Raw genomic sequence first — 19,513 nt, forward strand, 5'->3', positions numbered from 1 at the left:
AAACACCCTTTTACACATAAAAACGATGATATCTTTGATAACGTAAAATTTGTGCGTACAAACAAAATATGACAAAAACTATAATGCTGCAAGCTTCTAAAACGATAACATACTTCAAAAACGTTAATGTTCTAATGTTGTAAACGATATTTATCGGGCTCCCTTTTTTCTGCTTTTTTCGCTGTATTAACAATAATTGCATTAGAGTCTATGGTGGCGCCCTTTTCGTCCACCCTCAGCCGCCACCCCTTTTTTTCTGCTACCGTTACTCAGTTGTCTGCCATCGCTGTCCTGTGTCTCTCACCCGCGAGTCCCGTCTCCCTTGAGCAGTGCAGTACTGCTACAACAAAAGGGATTGAAGAACTTGTAAAAGATATGATACATGCTTAACATGAAGAAATCCACTAAATAACTTGTTTCCTTAACTAATTAAATTACAATGTCTATTATTTCTGAATGATCCTCATACTTATATGCATAATTCCACTAAATACCGTATATACTCGCATGTGCTCAAAAGTCCACCCCTCGGCTTATATGCGAGTCAATCTGCCAGCTTGCCATGCTTGCATCTGGTCTTACCTGTTTCTGTGCCCCCCGAGTGACCGGACAAGCAGAGCAGTGATGATGGAGCATCGCAGCCAGCCTTTGAGATACGAGGTTCAGATGTCTGCCCTATAGGCATGCTTCCGCCGCGAGTCCCTCCACATTTGTTCCTTCAGCCGCCTCCTCATAATTGGTTGTGGAACATAATGTCTATCAGCGGTTGGCGTTAGTTTAATTCAGGCCGGCGGAGGAGCGCTCCGCCAATCAAGATAGCTGAGAGGGAAGGAGGCACAGGAGAGAGAGCGCCCTCTCTCAGCTCTGCCTCCTGCCTTTTGATTGGAGGAGCACTCCTTCAGCTCTGCCCACTGCCTCGTGATTGGAGGAGCGCTCCTTCCCTCTCTCTCAGCTATCTTGATTGGAGGAACACTCCTCCGCCGGCCGGAATCAAACTACCGGGATTGCTCTCCTGCGCCGATGCCCGCTAATAGACATTATGGTTCTCAGCCAATAATGCGGCTGAAGGAACAAATGTGGAGGGACTCGTGGCAGCTGATTGTCTATAGGGCAGAATCTCGGCATGCACAAGCTGGCTGCAATACTGCAATGCTCCATCACCCCTCCATCATCCATAACTCCAATCAAAAGGCGGGGGCAGAGCTGAAAGCGGACCTAAACACTTGCACAGGACAGAAGGAAAACAGAGAGAAATGCACCCCTAAGGTATTTGCAGAGTTTAGCCTATCTAATTCCCACTCATTAGTGTCTAACCAGTTGTAAGTTGTAATGTGATCTCTCCCCTGTGCCAGGTGACTGCCATGGCAGATAAGCCCATTTAAAAAGCACAGGATGTTAATATGTCTTCTTCCATGAAAGCAGGGAGTAGAAACTCTGCAGATTTATTGCAGGATTTGTATGAGCTGTAGCAAAGGCATGTTTTTCTTTAAAGTTTATTTTGCTACTGCATATCTTTTAGAGCTGAGATTAAGTCCTAAATTCAAATCCACTCGCTGCAGCTTCTGAATGGCTAGATTATTCATTCATTCATTCATTCATTCATCCATCCATCCATCACAGTGAATGCCCATTGGCTGGGCAATGTACTTAGGCAGGAGAACTGTACTGTGTAAGCACTGTGAGGCTCAGGCTGTCCTGTGTGCAATGTAATTTAATTTTATTGGCACTTACTTCAATTATTGAAACTTAGGAGCCACTGCATTTCCTACCCTCGGCTTATATACAGGTCAATGATTTTTTCCTGATTTCTGAGGTAAAAGTTGGGGGTTGGCTTTTATGCGGATCAGCTTATATGCGAGTATATACGGTACTTTATTCAGTTAACCTGTAGGTCTGAGTTGCACTGCACCAGTAGTTCTGACACAGAACCTAAAAACTAGGATGAGCTCATTTTAACTCTATGTAAATATATTAGCTGTGCAAAACAACGTTTTATATGGCATCACAAAAGAAATACATTTAATTTGGCATTTGTAGACATGTTTAAGGATATTTTTTATAGATTGTTTCATCTAGTTAAAGCTTTTTAACATGTGTGAATTTCCAGGTACAAGAAAGGTCTATTATTATTTGAGAGCAGAAGTGATCTGGAAAAATTTGGGTAAGCACATACACACTAAATCCAGTGAGTGATGTGCCATTTTTATCAACTGCACCCATATATAGATGTATCTGATTGTACTGTACCCATGTGACATTTCCATATTGTGTTAAGCCATTTTTTCAGTTTGTCTTGTACCTTATTAAAGTGGTCCTTTGATAATGGTATACATTATTATATGACTGCTTTCATCATTGTGGCTATTCTGTACCTCGTGATATTGCCTCTGTAATCCTAATTGACAATTTAAAATCGAAAAGCAGTGACAGATCCCCATTATGTCTGACCTGTGCCACTGCTTACCAGAGTGCTTTGCAAAGCAAGACTATGGCTTATTGGTTGTAAGGCGATGTCTACAGGTAAAGAAAGGGCAAATTTACCATGAACATCATTGTTCCTCAACCTGTTCACCAATCCCCATTGGTTAAAGGAACACTATCAATACCCAAGTCTTCTAAAATGACATGTACAACTAATGTCTAAGAAGCAGTGTAAATATGTTCCTACTTTTCATGTTAAATATCAGAGGCAATAGCTTTAATTATATTGAGTGTAGGATTTAGCTTTATTTGGAAAAAAAAACAATTGCAGAAGGGGTGTCTGATATGCAACACTGGCTGTGCATTGAAGCAAACTACAGAGTATTTTTCTCTGAAAGCAAAAATGTTTATAACACGTTACATTTCCTATGGTCTCTTCAGGCACTTCAGTCTGAGACACAGGACACAGGCAACTACTGAGAGTTTTCTCTCTCTCACACACACAGGGTTAACAGATAAAGTGTGAGTGGAATTCCCCCCCCCCCCCCCCCCATGGTTCATTCTGCCGTCAGTTTTGGCGTCCGTAAAGTGTGAAAGTACTTTGATAGTTAATGAAGAGCTTACCAGTGAAATGAATACACCAGTACTTAGCAGCACTTCCAAAACAATTCCTATCTCAATTGAAATACATATTTCAGTCGATAGTATTACTTTAAATTTAGTCAGATAGTTTTGAAAACGAATTGACCTGACCTGCCAGTGAGGCAGTGGGAGAATATGAAGCTCACAAGTAAAAGCTTTAGGTCACCACAGGTGTAATCTCTTATGGGGAGCTCTAGGTATGCATGGTATCCACCAACCCAGGACATACATTTAATTTAATGTATATGTTATGGCCAGAACCCGAAGTTTGGCCACTTCGCGTTCTGGGTGGCCACTTCGCGTTCTGTCCGGCCAATGTGCAAAGTGGCCGCTGCGCTGCAGCCAGTGTTAGAAATGAAATGATTCCTGAAAGATGAATGTATTTTCTGGCCGTCTCGCTGCGGCCGATTGTATGAAAAGTTAATTAATTTAATGAAATTAAGCCGGCGGCAAATGTAGCAGATGAAGCCGGCGGCAAATGTAGCAGATGAAGCCGCCGGCTTCAGCTCTGCCTCTATCTCCTCCCCCCTGCCTCTATCTCCTCCCCCCTGCCTCTCTCTCCTCCCCCCTGCCTCTCTCTCTCCTAGTCCCCGAAAGTCGTTCATCGCGGCAGGGAATCCTGCCGTTCGTTCCTGCAGAGCGGGGGCTGGCAGAAGCAATGTCTGCAGCCTTCCCCGCTCTGCTTCCCTGGCGCGACGAACAACTCTCGGGGACACGCGTGTCCCCCCGGCTCCCAGTAGGAGAGAGGCAGGGGGGAGGAGAGAGAGAGCTGAAGCCGGCGGCTTCATTCTGCTACATTTGCCGCCGGCTTAATTTCATTGACATTAACTAACTTTTCATACATTCGGCCGCAGCAAAACGGCCAGAAAATAAATTCATCTTACACTAATCATTTCATTTCTAACACTGGCTGCAGCGCAGCGGCCACTTCGCACATTGGCCGGCCAGAACGCGAAGTGGCCAGCCAGAACGCGAAGTGGCCAAACTTCGGGTTCTGGCCGTAACATATACATTAAATGAACACTGGCCGCAGCGTTCGGGTTCTGGCCGTAACATATGCATACTGTATGAAACTCGAGCTAAGCTTTCCACGGAATCCTCCTTTGCTTTATTAGCATAAAATGGCAGAATGCGTTGCCTGACCGGCACACCGGTATGGAAGAACACTATTCCTAAGGTGCCCACACCTACTATCTTTCATTCTCAGCCAATCGCAAGTTCCCATATGGCTCCATAGATATGAATAGCATTCACCACCTAAAGCGGGGCCGGGGGCAACGTTTTTTTTTTTCCAAAACAGGAAAAAAGGGCACAGGAGCTTCATCAGAAAAAAGCGTGTCACTATATGATCCCATTATAAAAGCTGCAATTGGCGGCAAAGGAGGGACATTTTCGTGCCGGGAGCCACCATTATTTGGAGCAATGATATGAAGCTTCATCACCCTTTAAGATCGTTCCTGCCGAGGCTTCCCACCTTTCAAGACTCTGCACCGCTATATTATAAGGCACTTTCCTGCGCACAACTTTACCCTCATTGCCACAAATTGCGGCTCTGCTGCTGGGGGGGGGGGGGGGTGTTAAGGTTTAGGCACCACTGGGAAAGGGGGGGGGGGTGTTAGGGTTAGGGGCCACTTGTGGGGGAGGGGATGGTTAAGGGGTTAGGCAACACCAGGGGGGTTAAGGGTTAGGCGTACGTAGTGGGGCGGTTCTGTTTTAGGCTTAGGTAGAGGGAGTGCTCTTTTCTTTGTCATTAAAAATGCGAGCTGACCGTGTATGTTAAACATAGGACCCTAGTGTTGTGTTGTGCATTCCAATTCAGTTTTTACCATAGAATATAATAAAGGCCTGAGTTTCATGACTGACAGCATATATGAGTCATTTGGTGATCACAGGTTTATGCCACTATTAAAAAGTGAAAGTAAAATGTCATTTAAAAATAAACACGTCACTGCTGTGTAAGTAAGCAAAGGCCACATGCCGTCATTTTCAGGTGTGGATGCAAAGCTTCAATGGAAATTAACTGTGCTATTCCAATCCCCAGCAGTGCTGACCGGGGCAGACCCTCATCCCTGATGCCAGAGTCACCCCTTACCAACACAGTTCATGGAAATGCCATAGACCTTAGTTCCTGCATCACAGACACCTCTCCACCATGACTTCCTCCAACATTTCTTGGAAGGAAAAAAAATATATATTTTGTTGGCATTAATTTTGTTTCTCTTGTTGATAGAAAAGTATCATGCAAAAAATCAAGCTTTCCATACATTTCCCCTGCAGAGACTATAGACTAAAATGGCCCACAAGTCATTTTGCCCATTCCCTGATACAAGTACACGTTTGACAGTCTGATAAAGTCTATGGACTCTTTTAATAGATAGGAAGATATGATCATATGTCTTCTAATGATTGACAGAACAACCACCATTTGCTTTAAAGGATACCCGAGGCGAAAATAAACTAATGAAATAAACGATTGTATCTTCCTTCTCCTAAAAATTACTTTTTAAGATATCTTCCTTCTCCTAAAAATGACTTTTTAAAATATTCCACAGTTTTGTTGTATGTTTAAATCTACTTTTTTAAGTTTTAACTGTTTTATTGTTTTTGCTCAATGACACATTCATTGAAGTATGGCAGAGCTAAAATGTATGAACTATTGACCCTTTTTATCTCTTTCCTGCTCCCAGAAGCCATTTTCTGCTAGTAAAGTGTTTTATAGTTGGAATTTCTTATCAGTGAGGGTCACACTGTAGTCACTACCTGTCATGGAGTCAGGGCTAAGTCAGCCACTTACATACCTGATATTTAACTGTTTCAGGTAGAGAAAGAAAAAAGGAACATAGCATAGTTATTTGTGTGGTAGGCACTATACATACACGTCTATCTCATCATGTCACCTCGAGTATCCTTTAACCTCCCTGGCGGTAAGCCCGTGCTGAGCACGGGCTATGCCGCCGGGAGGCACCGCTCAGGCCCCGCTGGGCCGATTTGCATAATTTTTTTTTTTTGCTGCACGCAGCTAGCACTTTGCTAGCTGCGTGCAGTGCCCGATCGCCGCCGCTACCCACCGATCCGCCGCTATACGCGTCGCCACAGCCGCCCCCCCCCCCCAGACCCCGTGCGCTGCCTGGCCAATCAGTGCCAGGCAGCGCCGTGGGGTGGATCGGAGTCCCCTTTGACGTCACGACGTCGATGACGTCGGTGTCGTCATCCCGCCCCGTCGCCATGGCGACGGGGGAAGCCCTCAAAGAGATCCCGTTCTTTGAACGGGATCTCTTGATCTCCAATCGCCGGCGGCGATCGGAGGGGCTGGGGGGATGCCGCTGAGCAGCGGCTATCATGTAGCGAGACCTCGTCTCGCTACATGAAAATTTTTTTTATTTTTTAAACGTATTTGCTGCCCCCTGGCGGATTTTGACAAACCGCCAGGAGGATTAAAGAGAACCCGAGGTGGGATTTAATTATGTTAGTGGGGCACAGAGGCTGGTTGTGCACACTAACACCAGCCTCTGTTGCCCCATGGTGTGCCTCCAGGACCCCCCTGCGCGCTGCTATCCCCTCCGCAGTGCTGGCAACACGCTGTGTGTCGCTAGCACTGCGGAGGGGATAGCGGCGTGCAGGGGGGTCCTGGAGGCACACCATGGGGCAACAGAGGCTGGTGTTAGTGTGCACAACCAGCCTCTGTGCCCCACTAACATAATTAAATCCCAACTCTGGTTCTCTTTAACCACTTAAGCCCAACTGGACGAACATTCTCGTCCAGTTGGGCTGCGCGCATTCCCGCAGGCCGCGCACGCTCCCTCTGTCGGCCGTTAGCCCAGCGATCAATGAAAGTGATTATAGATCCCTTTCACTGATCGAAGCCCCCCACAGAAAAGCCGACAGCGTCTCTTCAGACGCTGCGGTTTTTCTGAGCTCAAAAAGTTCCCAGCCTTCATTCTTCTTCCTGGGAGCGAGATCAATCGCTCCCAGGACTTTTTGACTGTGGCCATCTTGTGGCCAAATAGTAAAACTACACCCGCAACCACTTTCTATTAAAGTAATAAATGTTTAACATTTAAAATTAACTGTTTCCCTCCCATCAAAAAATACCCAAATAACATTTTTAAGTAAAAAAAAAAAAATACAATAATAAAGAAAAACCATAAATGGTTACCTAAGGGTCTGAACTTTTTAAATATGCATGTCAAATAAGAATATTAATATAATTTTTTTACATTATGAGCTTGTAAATAGTGATGGACGCAAATTGAAAAAATGCACCTTTATTTCCAAATAAAATATCAGCGCCATACATTGTGATAGAGACATAATTTAAATGGTGTAATAAGCGGGACAAATGGGCAAATAAAATACATGGATTTTAATCATGGTAGCATGTATTAATTTCAAACTACAATGGCCGAAAGCTGAGAAATAATGATTTTTTTCCAATTTCTTTCTTAATTTTCCTGTTAAAATGGATTTAGAATAAATTAATTCTCAGCAAAATTTATCACCCAAAGAAAGCCTAATTGGTGGCGGAAAAAAACAGATATAGATCAATTCCTTGTGATGAGTAGTGATAAAGTTATTGGCAAATGAATGGGAGGTGAAAGTTGCTCAGATGCAAAAAAAAAAAAAACAACCCTTCCGGCTTAAGTGGTTAAGTATTGAATGGTAGAATATAGTTAGAATTTACCAAAGTTTTGCAAAATATTTTCTAGCTCTTTCCTAAAATGACACACAAAAAAGTGTTTACAGTTTTTTTTATTTTGAAGTTAAATAGCAGCAGGGATATTTATATGGCTGATATTGTGATGGAACTCCTCCCACAGTGTGATGACATAACATTACTCCTGACTGTTTGCTGCCTATGAACCTTATTGCATTGTGGGAAATAATGTCTTTTTCCAGCTGCCAAGCAAGCAGTATCTCCCTCTGTGCATAGAACTCCCAGTAAATGATCATTATGCACAAATCACTTGGCAGGACTAAAGATACCCATAGATTTGCAGCAGATTCGACCATCAGATAGATTCCTGTCAGATGCCTGTCAGGTAAAATCTGACAGGAATCTATCTGACGTAGTGATGGTCAAATAGATGCAGTTAATTTTGAGTTGATGCAAATGTATGCATTTTTTATGAAAATGTGTGCAGCTTGAAAATGAACCAATCGAATTTTACCTCAGCAGGATTTGATTGGTTCATTTTCAAGCTGCATACTATTGCATAAATTTGCATCAACTCGAAGTTATTTGCATCGACTTGACTATCACTAATCTGACGTGTGCCACACACACACTAGGAACAGATTTCCGAATCTTCTGCATGAATTCTATTGAAAATCGATTGAAATGCAGTATTGCACCATTTGATCCAATGCAACTATATGGGCCATCGATCTGCTGCCAGCAGCTGATTCGACTTAGATTTTCCATCTGGACCGATGAGCAAATCGATCGAAATCGGCTGGAAATTTCCGGCCGATTGTTCATGCTTCCTGCTGCATTGATTTCTAGCTGATTCGTTTAGAGCGGTCGAATCGACCATCGATCGATGGCTGAAATCAACCAATGTATGGGCCCCTTAAGGATGTCACCACCAGGGATAAATATTAGAGTATAAATCAGTGAGGAAGGATTACATAAACATGTAATTATTTTTCCTAACCAACTTTATCGACCCTCTGAAATATGCTGTGGTCCATTGCTCCATGTTAACAGATAAGTGTTGTCAGAGCTGCAGTTAATCATAATAATGGATATTCACAGCCTTCTAGGGCTGACACTGCCCCCAATAGTTTAATCTATAGCCCAATAGAAAGTGCTGCAGCATTCTCATCTCTGAAGATAGGTTAACTTAAAGTAATCCGATGTAGCTTCTAACCCCATTTCAGAGTAATAAAATACCGTATATACTCGCAAGCAAGACGAATTTTGGACCCACAAAAAGTGGGTCAAAAGTTGGGGGGTCGGCTTGCTTGCGAGTGATGTGCCTGAGGGTCGTTCCCCCCCCCCCCCCCCCGCCCTCTCCCCCTGCAGCCGCTGCTATTACCTTAGCTCCGCAGCTTCCTATTCCCCTGTCCTGCTCTTAATTAACAGCAGCTCGCCCCACGGTGGCTGCTGTGTGATGACGGAGGAAGTGCAGAGAGAGGTTCCCATAGTAACCAGGAAGCCGCTCTCTTCGACTTCCTCTCTCATCACGCAGCAGCCGCCGTGGGGCGAGCTGCTGTGAATTAAGAGCAGGACGGGAATAGGAAGCCGCGAAACTAAGGTAATAGCAGCAGGGGGGGGGGGGGGGCGCTAAACTAGCTATTCTGGGCACTATACTAGCTATCCTGGGCACTATACTAGCTAGTAGCAATACTGGGCACTTTACAAGCTATACTGGGCATGATACTAGCTATCCTGGGCACGATACTAGCTATACTGGGCACTTTACAAGCTATACTGGGCACTATCCTGGGCACGATACTAGCTATCCTGGGCACGATACTAGCTATACTGGGCACTTTACAAGCTATACTGGGCACTATCTTGGGAACGATACTAGCTATCCTGGGCACGATACTAGCTATCCTGGGCACTATACTGGGCATGATACTAGCTATCCTGGGCACGATACTAGCTATCCTGGGAACTATAGTGGGCACGATACTAGGTATCCTGGGCACGATACTAGCTATCCTGGGCACTTTACAAGCTATACTGGGCACTTTACAAGCTATCCTGGGCACGATACTAGCTATCCTGGGCACTATACTAGCTATCCTGGGCACTATACTAGCTATCCTGGGCACTATACTAGCTATCCTGGGCACTTTACAAGCTATACTGGACATGATACTAGCTATCCTGGGCACTATACTAGCTATCCTGGGCACTATACTAGCTATCCTGGTCTCTATACTAGCTATCCTGGTCTCTATACTAGCTATCCTGGTCTCTATACTAGCTATCCTGGTCTCTATACTAGCTATCCTGGTCACGATACTAGCTATCCTGGTCACGATACTAGCTATACTAAGGCACTACCTTCCCATACTGGGCACTATACTAGCTATACTGGGACACACTGGGGAGGGGGGGATCATGCGGCCAGCATTTCCTACCCCTGGCTCATATGAGGGTCAATCATTTTTTCCTGGTTTTTCAGGCAAAAGTTGGGGGGTCGGCTTGCTTGCGAGTATATACAGTAACCAGCTCAGTGTTAAGGACTGTAGCTGATAGTGGTCAGTATTTAACCACAGAGCTGATGTGTCACAGACCCTAATAAATATGCTTAGTAACTGCATACAGTTCATTAACCTTTTGAAGGATTACGCAACTATATAAGAGCTATTCTTTTGGTCAGCTGAGAACATTTTGATAAGTTTTTTAGATTTTTCTCTAAATCCTGGTAGCTCTCCATAACCTAACTGCATACCATACATGGCAACTCTAGCAAGCCCACCATCCATAAAGCTATGGTTCTCCGCACCTTACATTACTTGCACTAAGTTATTCATTAATCACACAACTCTGCTTCCCTCCTACCTCCAATACCTTCTGTTCCTCTCCCCCCCCCCCTTACCACTTAAAGGCCCAAGCACACGACATACAAATGTCTGGACAGACACGTGTTGAGCGAAGGTTCGTGCGCCGGTTTGTTCGTGTGAACACGGCAAGAGACAAAGACTGTCTGCAGATACAGCCATGTTTGAGCGTTTCACCGAATCTCTTGTGACTTTTGTCTCGCAGCTAAAGCTGGCCACTAACGGTCCAATTTCTAGCGAAAAATTGTTCGAGCGATCAGAAATTCTGATCGGATTGGTTGTAAATAATCTCCATTGGTGGACACAATCGATTATGAACAAGTGAAAAAAATATTGCCCGAATTAATTTTCATCGAACGAAAATTTGAATTTTCTTGGTGGTTGTGATAGATAGGAAGCAAAGATTGGTTAGTTGATGGTGTAGTGAATGATTTTTCATCCGATCAGAATTTCTGATCGCTCGAACGATTTTTCGCTAGAAATTGGACAGTTAGTGGCCACCTTTAGTCTGTTGGTATCCTATTGTGTGTATGAAAGTCTTCTACAGACAGCAGAGTCACTACCATAGTACTACTACTATACATAGTCTGTGGCAGGCAGCTTCCTTCGTGTCTTCACTCTTTCTGTTGTCGTGTGTACAACTGTCGCAAACTCCAATTGTCGCTTCAATAAATATGCTGTTGTCTCTCGTCTCTTTGTCGCTGCCTCACAATTGCAGACAAATGCCTTGTGTATGGGCCTTTATATGGTAAGTTCACAGGAGCAGGGCCCTTTCTTGTAATTTATTTATTTATTCTGACTTGACCCATTTATGTGTACTTTGCAGCAGATGTGCTATTCAACTGGGTTTTGATCTATATTGCCTTTGTTAGGCATGTAACCTGTCTGTAGACTATTGAATTCTACACTACTGTGGAATATGTTAGTGCTTCATAAATCTATAATAGTAACTAGCTTTTTACCAGTTTCTTATAATTTCTTAGCAGGCAAACTACCGAAGATTCTCCATGATGTATTCAGTCGACGAGGTTGAGTTTTTGCCTCGTTTATTAAAATTGGTGAACACAAGTCCACCACAGTAACAGAGCTGAAATATGGTTATTTATACGTCCATGTGAATTACTTCAAGTTTAAAGGAATGGTGACATACTGATCGCTAGTCTCCAGATTTAGCAAAAATCTAAATATTTGTAAGATTGTTTACAATTGTTCCTATCCAGATCAGAATAGATACTGACTGTGGGATTCTCAGGGTAAAACTCGAGATTTCCCTTAATATTAAGGGATGTAAGGACATAATTAATTGTCTCCAGAAGGCAACATTTCCCTAAGGATATAGCGTTTGGGAATACGCAACTTAAAAGTTATGTACAGGCATAAATACTAAAGGCAATTAATACATTTATACAAATGCATCGTATAAAAAAAAATGTTTGAATGTCTTAGTAGTAGATTTAAAACATTTTGTTTGTGAAAGGGGTTACTCGGTGTCTGCTTTCAGTTCAAGACCTTAATAAGCCCCGATTCCTTCCAAATCATTTTATATTGCAAGGTGCTTGTATGTTTTGGATGGTCTCCAGTAGTGTTGCATTCATCTTTGCAAATGGTTGCTTTCCTTTGAAGTTTCGCTCTAAGTGGGTTGTTGGCATGGGTTGGCTTAGTAGGTTAAATCTTACTAAGTGATGGTTAAAGACTGGAGGAACCGCAAGATTCTCTGCAGATTTATTCGGAATGTAATAGGTTATTTGATATTTTGATGTATTTTCTCTTTAGTTGCGATAGATACTTTATTATTTATAAGCAGAGGAAAAAAACGATGAACACGTACAAACGTATCATATCCTAAAATTGTGCAACAACAGCGTACATAGTACAAAATTAACTTAGGGTAAATCATACAAAATTCTATATAGCTTAATTTACAGTTTGTTATCCTTCTTTCATCTAATGATTTGCAGAATACAGTTTTTTGTAACCGAACATGACAATAATATCTAAATATTTATGAAATGGACATAGATAAATGCAATAGTGTCTGGAACCTTGTTCCCCTACAGTGATAACAAAGATTGTTTAACCTCTTGAGGACCTCACTGTTAAACCCCCCTAAAGACCAGGTCATTTTGCATTAAATTAGGCACTGTGGCTCTAAGGCCAAGCTGCATGGCCACTCCACACAGCACACACGCGATCCCCCCCCCCCCCTTTTCTCTTCACCAACAAAGCTCTCTGTTGGTGGGGTCTGATCCCCCCCAATGTTTGTTTGTTTGTTCCTATGTGTGTGTCTTTTTAATAAAAATAAGTGTTTTTTTTTTCCAACTGGAAACCCCCCTCCCTCCCCCCCCCGTGATCAGCTGTTATAGGCTTTAGCCTATGACAGCCGATCACCTCTGTGTCTCAGGACGGGACAGCCGTGTCACACGGCTGTCCCCAGTACAGCGCTGCTGCAGATCGCAGCGCTGTACATGTAATTAGGCGGAGTTGCTGCTCGGAGACTGAAAGCGGAGCTCAGCTCCGTCCACCAAACAGGATATGCGCACGCACCCTGCGCGCGATCTCCTGCAAAACAGAGCCCAAGGACTTTATGCCGATCGGCGTTAGGCTGTCCTGGGGCTGCCGCCCCGCCCAACGGCGCAACGCGGTTGGCTAAAGGTTAAAGGATACCCGAAGTGAAGTGTGACATGATGAGATAGACATGGTTATGTACAGTGCCTAGCACACTAATAACTATGCTGTGTTCCTTTTTTTCTTTCTCTGCCTGAAAGAGTTAAATATCAGGTATGTAAGTGGCTGACTTAGTCCTGACTCAGACAGGAAGTGACTACAGTATGACCCTCAATGATAAGAAATTCCAAGTATAAAACACTTTTCTAGCAGAAAATGGCTTCTGAGAGCAGGAAAGAGATAAAAAGGGTCAATGGTTCATTGATATTAGCTCTATCATACTTCAATGAATGTGTCATTTAGCAAAAACAATAAAACAGTTAAAACTTAAAAAGGACATTTAAACTTAAAATAAAACTTTGTAATATATTAAAAATTATTTTTGGGAGAAGAAAGATGGATACAATAATTTATTTAATGAGTTTATTTTCGCTTCGGGTGTCCTTTAATGATGCATGTGGGTATGGAGTGAGTACAGTAAGAATACTTATCCACTAGGCCTCATCTTCCCAACCAGGGATATTTTCTTTTTAATGTTCTATATCTGAAAACCATCTTAATGTATTGCTGAGGAAGGACATTATTGTCAGAAATTTGCTTTGTACTAATTGGTGTTCATTTTTATAGTCCTATAAAGCTATCCACGTGTGATAAATGGTGCCTTCACATCCTAGGTTCTTAAAGAGAACCCGAGGTGGTTTCTAAGAATGATACCCGCACAGAGAGGCTGGGTCTACCTATACAGCCCAGCCTCTGTTTCTATGTAGTGCCCCCCCTGCGCTCTGCTATGCCCCCATAAATCACAGCTGCGCTGTCGACACGCAGCGGGCTGTGTTTACCTATGTAGTGTCACTGTCGCCGCTCCCCCCGCTTCCTGCATAGCTCCGGTCCCCACCCGCGTCCCCTCCCTCACCGCTGATTGGAGGGAAGGGACGCTGGCGGGGACCGGAGCTATGCAGGAAGCGGGGGGAGCGGCGAGAGTGACACTACATAGGTAAACACAGCCCGCTGCGTGTCGACAGCGCAGCTGTGATTTATGGGGGCATAGCAGAGCGCAGGGGGGCCTGGGGGGGGGGGGGTGCACTATTTAGCAACAGAGGCTGGGCTGTATAGGCAGACTAAATCAAGCCTCCTACACTTGAGGTACAAATGTCTGCAGTTGCAAGCAGATAAGAGACGAAAAAAAGAAGCAGCTACAGTTCATCGCCAGGTGCCTCTGTGCGGCAGCTGTACACACGTTGCACAGAGGGACAGAGATGTGGCGGAAGCTGTCGCCGAAAGTTTCGTCCCCCCGCCGGAAGCTCCCTTCTGGCTGTGGGTAGCTGTCGCTAGTCCGCACATACACACGCAGTACACGGGCGGACTAGCGACAGTTGCGGAGACAGAAGTTGCCGGCTATTGAACTTTTCAATAGCACGCCAACTGCTGTCTCCGGCGACAGTTCGGGGTGCGTGCCTCATACAGACGGGGCAACTGTCGCCCAGACATGCGCATGCCACGTGTTTGTGGTGACAGTTGTGCCCCACGTGTATGGGCCTTTAGCCTCTGTTTGCGGATATCATTCTTAGAAACCATCTCGGGTTCTCTTTAATATAATATAAAAATGAAACATTGAAAACTTAAAAAATAGATTTAAACATAAAATAATGTCTTTGAAGTGTGCTAGAGCTACAATCTATGAACTATTGATGACCCTATTTATCTCTTCCCTGAAGTCATTCTCTGTGAGGAAAGAGTTTTATGGCTGCAATTCCATATCAGTGAGGGTTACCTTTGGCTAGATCCCAATAGAGATAAACTGTCACTCTCATACCTGAATGTTAACTCTTTCAGGTAGAGAAAGGAAAAAAGGAACACAGCCAAGTTAACTGTATGCTTGAAACTGTACACAGCCTATAAGCATTCACACGTATGATTCCCTGCTGCAACTTTTCATTGGAAGTACTTTAAGTGAAAATACACTGATGAGATGAACAATTGTATCTATCCTTCTACTCCTCAAAAATGACATTTAGCTATCCCACAGGTTTATGTTTAAAAAGTAGATGAATTGTTTTGTCTTACTTAAAGTGAAACGAGCACCTTTTTAGCACTCAGGACATTTCTATAGCACATGAAAAATGCATGCCAACAATCTGTTTCATTATTAAAATAAACTTTCATTTACCTTTGTATTTTACAATCAAAGTAGTATTTTTAGCCTGTTTCAGCAGACCTGACCGTCCGCAGAGCTCTCAGGACGCTAATTCTTTTATTGAGCTCATTACCCAAAAGGACTGTTTCTTCAAAGACTGAGGGCTCGTTTCCACTATAGCGAATCCGCATGCGTTGTCCGCATGCGGATTCGCACAGCCAATACAAGTGGATGGGCCTGTTTCCACTTGTGCGTTGTGCGGAGCGTTTTTGTGTGCGGGGAAAATCTGCACGGCAGACCCCTCAGAATTCGCCTGCGTGTGGAATACAGGCGAATCGCACACAATGTATTTATAGGGAAATCGCATTGCGTTTTCCCCATGCGTTTTTGCCGCGATTTTGCATAGGTACCCATGTTAATTCACACAGGCAGTGACATGGTTAAAATTGCATACTTACTACCCTATGTGAAGTCGCATGCGAAATCGCGGGAAAAAACGCATGCGGAGTCGCACCCGCATGCGATTTTGCCTGCAGTGATTCGCCAGCGATTCCGCAACGCAATAGTGGAAACGAGCCCATAGTGTGTGTCAAACAGTCCTAATTACCCACCCCCTTTGTTGAGAGAAAAGCTATTGTTTATTTATGGGTAATTAGCTCAATAAAAGAATTAGCGTCCTGAGAGCTCTGCGGACGGTCAGGTCTGTTGAAACAGGCTAATACTGCTACTTTGATTGTAAAATACAAAGGTAAATGAAAGTTTATTTTAATAATGAAACAGGTTGTTGTCATACATTTTTCATGTGCTATAGAAATGTCCTGAGTGCTAAAAAGGTGCTCGGTTCACTTTAACGACAGTCTGTCCTATGTCTCATAGAGCTAAAGTAAATTAACTATTGACCTTTGTTATTCATTCCCTGCTCTCAGAAGCTCAGTTCTCTGCCAGTAAAGTGTTTTATGGCTGTAATTCCTTAATAATGAGGGATGCTATGGTCTGATTGGGTCCCATTTGAAGAGAAACTTTCAGTTACACAGCTGAATATTAACTGTTTCAGGCAGAGAAAGAAGAAAAGGAACATGATCTATACAGTATATTTGTATGCTTGCCACTGTACATACACACGTCTATCTTACCATGTCACATGCCACTTAAGGATCCTTTTAAGTTTTAAGGGCAATATTTTCCTTCACTTGGGCTCATTCATTTAGTTGGCTCAGACTCTTTGCAACCATATAGACTTTTGCACACCAGATGTTTTTGATGTGGCTTCTTTCAGGTGTTGCATAGGCATGTTCATAGCTTTGCATATGCTGCCTGTGCATCTTAGCCTGTCTTCTCATTATTTGACCAAAGTATTTGAGTTTTAATAGTAGTATCAACCTTTCTAGTGAACACTTTGACCTTATAACTGTAAGCTCGGGCTCTTAGGCCTAGTGCACACCAAAAACCGCTAGCAGAACCGCAAAATGCTAGCAGATTTTGAAACGCTTTTTCTTATTTTTCTGCAGCGTTTCAGCTAGCGTTTTGTGGTTTTGTGTAGCGGGTTTGGTATAGTAGATTTTATGTATTGTTACAGTAAAGCTGTTACTGAATAGCTACTGTAACAAAAAACGCCTGGCAAACCGCTCTGAAGTGCCGTTTTTCAGAGCGGTTTGCAGTTTTCCTATACTTAACATTGAGGCAGAAACGCATCCGCAATCCAAAATCTGCAGCAGCCCGGGAGTATGCGTTTCTGCAAAACGCCTACCGCTCTGGTGTGCACCAGCCCATTGAAATACATTACCCTAGCGGATCCGCACCCGCAAGCAGATCGCAAACAGCAGCGGAAACGCTCCGGTGTGCACTAGGCCTTTGGGCTGATTCATTTTTTATTTGTTTTCAACAAAGAGAAAATGTGTGCATCAGCCAAGTTTAACCCTAACAAATCTGACTTTGCATATTCGGCCTAATTGGCTTATCATGAGGCATTGCCTATGCAAATATGCATTTGCTTTTGCATGCCAAATTATGCAGGGTCAAAAACCAATACCGCAAAGCGGTTGCCCTGCGGGAATCAATTCATGCTACATTAGCACTATCCAGGAGTGCTACGGGGAGGCTTCCCAATCTATTCTTTGGAGGTGGGTGGTGGATTGCTTGTTCTAGGAGATGAGAGCCCTGGAGCTGGCTGTTTGCGCCTATACTCCCCCCCCCCCCCCTTCTGGAGTGTTGCGTGAGAGCTACCCCTGTGCCCTACAAGCTTGGGGGGCCCATGCTTTACTCCTTTCCAATGTGTCGCACCCTGGTCATGCACATGCAGCAGAACGCAATGGACGTTAAGGTAAGTGCCTGTTTTTAATTTTGGGAGGTGGGTGAGGGCAGCTCTTCTCGGCGCTGGCCATGCTTATGGCAGCATATCTGCATTCGCAATGTCTTGTGATAAGCCAATTAGGCCAAATTTACAAAGCCAGATTTGTCAGGTTTAACTTGGATTGATGCACACATAAAACTTTCCGTGTAGTGTTTTCGATTTTTATTTGGTATGGTGTGCTTTAACATTCTCTTATCTACCTTATTTTTTATTCTTTCAATCTTCCAGCATATAATTTCCTGAAAGTAGACTGGAGAAGCAGCATACACGATTTTTTCAGATTATCAATTTGTACTTCTGTTTCCTTTTTTTTCTGTGTAGCCTGACTATGATCAAATAACCAGAAATACAAAATGATCACCATATACATCGGAGAAAGGCTTCTATTTAAATGTACCATCTCTACCAGTTCTCACATTATCTGTACAATTGATTGTGTTTAGCAAAAACTGCACATGATCACTTCATATTCCTTGATGAGGCATCTTCTATAATGTTGTGCTGTCCTGTCATTGCAGATGCTGGAAAAACATTGCCAGAAAGCCTCGACTACACCAAAGTCTGGCTGCAGACAGCAGCAGGAGAAGCTAATGCCAGAACAGGGATACCTCCACCGTTCATCACACTACAAATAAAAGATTTCCTCAATGGACCAGGTGAGGTCATATTACATTTTTTGCATGCTGATGAACTGTGAAATGGTCACAGTAACATTCATGTACAGAGAACTAATAACATTGCATTGCTTCTGTTTTAAAGGGGACTTTTTATCTATATTTTACTTTTTATGCTGCTTTATTTTCCATCTTTTATTTTAATGAAGAATCAGGAGACACCCTTAATACTTATCTTTGACTTTGTGTGCTCTTCAGAGTGTGCACATACCAGCTTCATGGGTTTATAATACTTTAAAGTCACATGGTCGGTTTTCCGTCTAAGAAGATGAAGTCTCTCATTGGCCCTTATTCAATTCACTTAAATTTTTCTCATAGGAGATGATTTTGCATTGTCTCTGTAAAATAACTTTTTAGCACTCTGCAATTGAATAAGTCGCAAAAAGTAGGTGTAAAAGCACTGTCAAAATTGTTCCGAGTATTTTTTTTTGTTTGCTGATGGCATTTTATTGATAAGGGCCAATATTCAATTGACTTTTTCTCCTACGTGATATTTTTAAGAAAAACAAAAGTTTGCTTTCTTAACCACCCTGGCGTTCTATTGAGATCGCCAGGGCGGCTGTGGGAGGGTTTTTTTTTAATTAAAAAAAACTATTCCATGCAGCCGCTTCAGGAGCGCCCACTAGAGGGCGCTCCTGAAGCGTAATTCCGATCGCCTCAGGCGATCAGAATTAACAAGGAAGGCTGCAATGAGCAGCCTTCCTTGTTTGGCTTTCCTCGTCGCATGGCGACGAGCGGAGTGACGTCATGGACGTCAGCCGACGTCCTGACGTCAGCCGCCTCCGATCCAGCCCTTAGCGCTGGCCGGAACTATTTGTTCCGGCTGCGCAGGGCTCGGGCGCCTGGGGGGACCCTCTTTCGCCGCTGCACGCTGCGGATCGCCGCACTGCGGCGGCGATCAGGTAGCACACGCGGCTGGCAAAGTGCCAGCTGCGTGTGCTGCTTTTTACTTTACCAAAAATCGGCCCAGCAGGGTCTGAGCGGCACCCTCTGGCGGTAATGGACAAGCTGAGGTCGTCCATACCGCTAAGGTGGTTAAAACAGAAAGAATTTGCGATAATTTAGGTTGGAGTGAGCTTGAGATGTCTCCCAGTGCATCACTGCTGAATA

At 43.7% G+C, this 19,513-nt stretch overlaps 1 protein-coding gene across 3 annotated transcripts in view; it reads left to right on the top strand.

Moving 5' to 3' along the window:
• Positions 1–19,513, top strand: part of VPS13B (vacuolar protein sorting 13 homolog B) — a 1,202,086-nt gene that overhangs the window by 843,761 nt on the left and 338,812 nt on the right. For all 3 annotated transcript variants that reach the window (XM_068237718.1, XM_068237719.1, XM_068237717.1), the window contains exon 35: positions 18,248–18,385. In XM_068237718.1, the coding sequence (XP_068093819.1) occupies positions 18,248–18,385 (138 nt within the window). The remainder of the gene's footprint in view (positions 1–18,247; positions 18,386–19,513) is intronic.

The sequence above is a fragment of the Hyperolius riggenbachi genome, chromosome 5 (assembly GCF_040937935.1).
Source record: "Hyperolius riggenbachi isolate aHypRig1 chromosome 5, aHypRig1.pri, whole genome shotgun sequence".
Lineage (NCBI taxonomy): Eukaryota > Metazoa > Chordata > Amphibia > Anura > Hyperoliidae > Hyperolius > Hyperolius riggenbachi.